This window comes from Babylonia areolata, chromosome 21 (assembly GCF_041734735.1).
Source record: "Babylonia areolata isolate BAREFJ2019XMU chromosome 21, ASM4173473v1, whole genome shotgun sequence".
In the NCBI taxonomy this organism is placed as follows: Eukaryota; Metazoa; Mollusca; class Gastropoda; order Neogastropoda; family Buccinidae; genus Babylonia; species Babylonia areolata.
In genome coordinates, this window is record NC_134896.1 from 6667431 (window position 1) to 6674930 (window position 7500).

Sequence of the window (7500 nt, forward strand, 5' to 3'; positions counted from 1 at the left end):
ACACACACACACACACACACACACACACACACACACACACACACACACACTCACACGTTGTTTCTTATGAAACTGACCATCTTAAACTGAAACGTCGACATTAACACACTCTCTCACATTCACACAAATGTGTGTATTTCATTGTAGTTTGTGTGTGTGTTCTTTATTTTGATGTCTGTCCACATCATTTGATTTTATACTTTATATGTATGTATGTATGTATGTATGTACGTATGTCCGAGAGTAAAATCAAATTCATGACCAGAAATTCGGGACACTTTGCATTTGTATGTATGTAGGTATGTCGGTAGGTAGGTATGTATGAATGGTAATGATGACTGGTTCTCTTTTTTTTCCACAGGTATCGACTACTTGCACGAAGACTTGAAACACAATTATGTGAGTATATAGAAACACACCTGTTTGTTCATCCAGTCTGTCTGTGTGTCTTTGTGTCTGGGTCTGTATGTATGTACGAGCCGTATGTTTGTCTGCCTCTGTGTGTGTGTGTGTGTGTGTGTGTGTGTGTGTGTGTGTGTGTGTGTGTGTGTGTGTGTGTGTGTGTGTGTGTGTGTTTCAGCCACAATATCTTTTCTGTCTGGTTAGAAAATTGTGTTCGTATTCACAGACAATCGCGTGATGTAAGAGTGACTGATCTGATGATACCACCGTCTTATATCAAATTCGGGACAGTTGTAAAAGCAGAACAACTTAAAACACTTGACACCTTGTTCATGTCATCTTCAAAGTAAGTTGTGTACAAAAGGATTACATGTTAACGCATTATACAACCTATGTTGATCATAAAAAAAATCTTATGACCCTGGACGGTTCGTTTTTTTATTTATTGCGTCGTTGAAGGAAGTTTGACACAACAAAAGGATTAGTTAGATATGGAGGCATTAAATACAACAACAACATAGATGTAAGTTATGACGAACAAAAGAAACCAGACAGTGCAGAAATTCCGGCTAGCATGACTTTAAAGTATGGTGTTGGAAAACAAGATAATCACGGATGTAATCTTTTGGCTGTGTTACCGGGTACATTGTGTGATAGATCAATGCGTCCAGACGTTATAATTTGGGTGTGTGTTATTTTGTGTTTCTTTTTTTTTTGGTAATCGGATTTTATTTTATTTCGTTTTTTATGTGGACGGATGTCGTCAAAGGTGGCGTAAACACTCAGACAAGATTTATATGATAGACACCCTTCTCCCCCCCCCCTCCCAGCCCCCCATCAAGATTTATATGGTAGACACCCTTCTTCCTCCCCCCCCCCCAGCCCCCCATCAAGGTTTATATGATAGACACCCTTCTTCCTCCCCCCCCCACCCCCCATCAAGATTTATATGATAGACACCCTTCTTCCTCCCCCCCCCCCAGCCTCCCATCAAGGTTTATATGATAGACACCCTTCTTCCTCCCCCCCAGCCCCCCATCAAGGTTTATATGATAGACACCCTTCTTCCTCCCCCCCAGCCCCCCATCAAGGTTTATATGATAGACACCCTTCTTCCCCCCCCAGCCCCCCATCAAGGTTTATATGATAGACACCCTTCTTCCTCCCCCCCAGCCCCCCATCAAGGTTTATATGATAGACACCCTTCTCCCCCCCCCCCCCCCAGCCCCCCATCAAGGTTTATATGATAGACACCCTTCTTCCTCCCCCCCAGCCCCCCATCAAGGTTTATATGATAGACACCCTTCTCCCCCCCCCCAGCCCCCCATCAAGGTTTATATGATAGACACCCTTCTTCCTCCCCCCCCCAGCCCCCCATCAAGATTTATATGATAGACACCCTTCTTCCTCCCCCCCCCAGCCCCCCATCAAGATTTATATGATAGACACCCTTCTTCCTCCCCCCCCAGTCCCCCATCAAGGTTTATATGATAGACACCCTTCTTCCTCCCCCCCCAGCCCCCCATCAAGATTTATATGATAGACACCCTTCTTCCTCCCCCCCCAGCCCCCCATCAAGGTTTATATGAGAGACACCCTTCTCCCCCCCCCCCCCAGCCCCCCATCAAGGTTTATATGATAGACACCCTTCTTCCTCCCCCCAGCCCCCCATCAAGGTTTATATGATAGACACCCTTCTTCCTCCCCCCCCCCTGCCCCCCATCAAGGTTTATATGATAGACACCCTTCTTCCCCCCCCCCCAGCCCCCCATCAAGGTTTATATGATAGACACCCTTCTTCCTCCCCCCCCCCATCAAGGTTTATATGATAGACATCCTTCTTCCCCCCCTCCCAGCCCCCCATCAAGGTTTATATGATAGACACCCTTCTTCCTCCCCCCCCAGCCCCCCATCAAGGTTTATATGATAGACACCCTTCTTCCTCCCCCCGCCCTCCCCCCCGCCCCCCCTCAGCCCCCCACTTCTTTGCCTCTTCCCTCTCCTCCCACCGGTCCTCACACGGCAAGATGCCAAGATGCACACACATTCACGATGCGAATTGCAGCCTTTTTCCATTCCCTCTCTCTCTCTCTCTCTCTCCCCTTCCCCCACCCCCTGTGTGTGTGTGTGTGTGTGTGTGTGTGTGTGTGTGTGTGTGTGTGTGTGTGTGTGTGTGCGCGCGCGCGCACGCACGCACGAGCGCAAATATGAAAAGACTGGAGAGAGACACCAAACAATACACAGACCAGTTTACAATCCTTCCATAGGGTCCCCCATTCAGTCGTCCACCTGAAATAAAAGCGAAACGTTGCGTTTTGGTTTACATAGGATGCTTGGTGCTGTTTCCTGATAATAGTATTATATTGGAAAAGGAAAAAAAATAAAAGAGTTAGAATTCTCATCATTCTTGAAGTATCTGTCGACAGGTTTTTGTTTAGCGTACTTCTCTCTGTTTCTGTGTCTGTGTTTGTGACTCTCTTGTGTCCATGTGACAGTTTGTTTGTCCGTCTGTCTGTCTGTCTCTCAATACTCTGTCTATTTTAGGGTTGGGTAGAAGAAAAAGGCATTGGTGCTATTGCGCTTACTTCAATACCTTGGTGATATAGAATTTCGTCTGTCTCTTTCTTTCTTTCTTTATTTATCCATTGATTCATTTATTTACCGATCTTCATATATCTATCATATGTTTTATGCATATTCATTTGTAAACAGTTTTATTTATCTGTTTTATTTTCCCGTTTGTAAACAAGGTTCTTTCCTTTCAATAACATCATAGTTCCAATTAAAATACAACAAATTAATCAACAATTCATCATTGATATAGTCATATACCATTTATATATGTTAGTTTATCCCCATATCAACGTGTTATACTTTTTCACCACAGATGTGCTATTTACAAGTCCATTTTTATAAGTCGACTGGTGTCAGTTGTATAGATATGGACTGGAAAAAAGAAAAAGAAAGAAAAGAAAAGAAAGTAAAGAAAGAGAGAGAGAGAGAGAGAGAGAGAGAGAGAGAAACGAAAAATATATGATTATAGTTTGATATTCTGTGTATTGTTTATAACATAAAAATCTTTGCCTGTCATTTCCACCGATGCCTTTAATGAGCACAGTTCGTGTTCTGCAATATATTCAGCTTCGAGATCTGCATTTTCATACCATTGTTCGTTTCAGATCTTCTTGAAACATTTTTTTAAAAATTGAGTTAGTTTTTCACTTCGTTCCTGCAAGCTGGAACCCAATTTGTGATGCAAATCAACGCAAGCACAGTGAAAATGAATTTGCAGCTACAAATTTTTCTCCTTTCTGTTTTTTTTTTTTTTTTTTTTTTCTCAGTCTTCTTGTCTTTCTTTCTTTCTTGCCCCAAGGGACTTTCCTCCTTTTGTGACTTTCCGTGTGTCCCGGCGTCTTTGTGTTGGGTTTTGTTTGTTTGTTTTTATGATTAAAAAAAAAAATTTTTTTTTAGTTCCGAGTTTTGCTTCGTTATTTTGTTATCTGTGTAATCCGAAAAAAAGTTACTTTTGTGACTGTGAACATGAAATCGAGACCCTCTCCTCCTCCTTCGCTTTCCCTCTCCCCCTCTCCCCTCCCTCCTTCTTCCTGGTCAGCCGAAGTTTCCGGTGTAGGTGTACAACAAGGACTCACCTCAGATTTGATCTCCGGATTTTTTTTGTTAACATTTATTTTTCCTTTTCTATTGCTTTTGTTCGTTTGTTTTGTTTTGCCCTCAATAATATCTACAGACTCACACACAGACACAGACACACAGACACACACACACACAGACACAGACACAGACCCACACAGACACACACACACACACACACACACACACACACACACACACACACACACACACACACACACACACACACACACGAACGGGTGTAAGGCGGAGGGTGTGTTCTAATCATTTACACGGTCGGTCCTTTGTTGAGGGGGAAAAAGACAACACAACACAAATCAACACAACAAAACAATACATCGGCGATGGCGATCAACAAAACTGAAAGTCCACAATCAAATCTTCCGAAAACAAATAAATAAAGTCAAACATATGATCTCATCAGCGAAGACAAACTTCTTTTCAGTTCAGTCAGGAACCTCGGCGTTGTCCTTGACAAGACACTGTCCATACAAAAATTTATCAGTCAGACGTGTCAATCCTGCTGCTGTCAACTGCGGCGCATCAGTTCCATCCGGAAACATCTGTCCATTAACGCAACATCTAGACTTGTCGTTTCTCTCATTCTCTCTCGCCTTGACTACTGTAACTCTCTATTGTCTGGTTTACCTGCTTCATCCATTCAGTCCCTTCAGCGCATACAAAACTCTGCTGCCCGACTCGTCCTCAGAAAGAAAAGATCTGAGCACATCACTCCTCTTTTGCAACATCTCCACTGGCTCCCTGTCTCACACCGAATAAAGTACAAGATCAGCACTCTATGCTACAAATGTGTTCACAAATCAGCCCCTTCCTATCTCTGCGGCTGCCTTCACCTCTACACTCCATCTCGCTCACTACGAATCAGCTTCGGATCCACTCTATTTACACATGCCCAGATTCAAACTCGCGACTGTTGGCCGCCGTTCTTTCTCTGTCTCTGGACCTTGCAATTGGAATGAACTTCCTCTTTCGCTTCGTCAAGTCTCTACACTCAGCTCTTTCAAGTCTGGTCTTAAAACCCACCTCTTCCCAAAATAGCCTCTCTTCCTTCTCTTCAGTTTCTCAATTTTTAGAGTTATGCGTGCGTGTGAATGACTGGTGCGAAAGCGCTTAGATTTGTCTATGCACAAGATTCAGCGCTATATAAATACCATTATTATTATTATTATTAATAATACGCCGCAGGGAGTTGTTTGCGTGTGGGGGCGGTCACTGTTTTCCTGAATCACCGGTCAGCACGGCCACCGTATTGACCCCGAGGTGGACAGAGAGACACAGTGGGAGACAGAGCCTAGATGACTTCTGTGGATTCTTTTCGCAACACACCTCTTATTTCCTTTTCTATTTAAATAAAATCTTTAATCTATTCATGATTTTTTTTCTTTCTTTCTTATTTATTATTTTCTTCTTCTTTCTTTCTTTCTTTTTTTTAATTATTTTTTACAGAGCGTCCTGCGTCAGTCTGTTGATTTATTGTATTTCTCTTTTTATTTTATTTTATTTTATTCTTTTTTTTTTTTGTCACAACAGATTTCTTTGTGTGAAATTCGGACTGCTCTCCCGTGGGAGAGCGCGTCGCTACATTGAGAGCGCCACCTTCTTCTTTTTCCTGCCTGCAGTTTTTATTTATTTGTTTTTCCCAATGAAGTGGATTTTACCAGGGACAACCCTTTTGTTGCCGTGGGTTCTTGTACGTAGCGCTATGTGCATACTGCACGCAGCACCTCGGTTAATCATCTCATCTGAATGACTAGCGTCCAGACCACCACTCAAGGTCTAGTGGAGGGGGAGAAAATACTGGCGACTGTGCCGGGATTCGAACCAGTGCGCTCAGATTATCTCGCTTCCTATGCGGACGCGTTACCTCTAGGCCATCACTTCACTCCACAGTTCAATCGTACCCCTGGTTCACTGTCCCTCGCAGGAAGGGTGAACGTGACATCTGAATGCTAGATGTCACCCGGTGGGACACGGCAGTGCAAAAGAGACCAAAATGATGATTTTTCATGATTTGGGTTTTTGATGGATTTTGATTCTTGAACATCTCTCCTATCATATGCATAAGTTTTTCCACTGTAAAGATGTCTTTAACAATGAAAAAAAATTGCCAATAAAGATTGCTTGCTGAATCACGAAAGTGTTAATAATTTTTTGTTCAATTTCGACGCAAGTCGTCAAGTTTCTGGCCTTAACAACATACCTTGGACTTGCTCAATGATGAGTAAACCTACAACCATGAGACTTTGCATGATTGTTTTATGACATCTTACTGAAGTTTTGTCACGAGTATGTATGAAGATATTCTCTGGGTTTTAATTCATAGCAGTTCCAATCTTTTTACCCATTGCAAATTTAGAGGATTTCGTAATACCCAAAATCATAAAAAGTACAATAATTCAAAAGAATCAACACAATCTCACGTTAAAATAAAGATAATGTCATTGTGTATCAAGTCCACATAACAAAAAGTGTCTGCATGCACCACATGGACCACAAACCCGATCCCTTTGATACATTGTTTGGCGGCCATTTTGATTTGTTTCCATAGCAACGGGTATTCACAGAAATCTAAGAACACATTTTTTGTGATCCACAAGTGATTATACACCTAGTAGACAAAAAAAGAGAGATATAGTTGGAGAGAAAAAAAAAGTCGTTATTTGACTGTAGTGTCTGGCCTTAACTCTGAGGCTGAGTCTGGCGGTGGAACCTGAATGTGGAAAAGTTGAGGAGGGGGGCGGGGGGGGGGAGGAGGGCGGGAAAGAGGGGGAGGGGTGGGGAGGGGAGCGGGGGGGGGGGTGTCTTCCTCTGTTTTCTGAAGCACAGGCACTGTTGAACTCCGGCGAACCGAAGTGACACATCAGCACTGCAGGCACTCGTCTAATGGGTTTCCACATGGCGTCTTGACATTCACTGACGGTTTCCCTGTGGACTGTACTGATGCTGAGACTTGATCAAACAGTCCTTTGATGTGCTGTGCTGTGCTGTGTGTGTAGGGTGGGTGAGGAGAGAGGTGTGATGGTGGTGGTGGTGGTGGTGGTGGGGTGGGGTTTTAGGAAGGATGTCACAGACTGCACGGGGAAGGGGAATGATCTGCGTGGTTTCTGGCAAACCAAGGCGCCATCAAGGCAGACCGTCACGTTTCAGGTTTTCAACAGGCCTTTTATCAGTGCCTGATGTCTTAGTCTCTTGTCTCTCTCGGCACCTCTTCTCCATCTCTCTCTCTGTACTGGTGTGTGTGTGTGTGTGTGTGTGTGTGTGTGTGTGTGTGTGTGTGAGAGAGAGAGAGAGAGAGAGTGTGTGTGTGAGAGTGAGTGAGAGCGTGTGTGTGTGTGTGTGTGTGTGTGTGTGTGTGTGTGAGAGAGAGAGAGAGAGAGAGAGAGAGAGAGTGTGTGTGTGTGTGTGAGAGAGAGAGAGAGACAGAGA

At 43.7% G+C, this 7500-nt stretch overlaps 1 protein-coding gene across 1 annotated transcript in view; it reads left to right on the forward strand.

Moving 5' to 3' along the window:
- Positions 1-7500, forward strand: part of LOC143296033 (neuroendocrine convertase 2-like) — a 148318-nt gene that overhangs the window by 90737 nt on the left and 50081 nt on the right. Inside the window, exon 5 of the mRNA XM_076607778.1 lies at positions 362-399. Within this exon, the coding sequence (XP_076463893.1) occupies positions 362-399 (38 nt within the window). The remainder of the gene's footprint in view (positions 1-361; positions 400-7500) is intronic.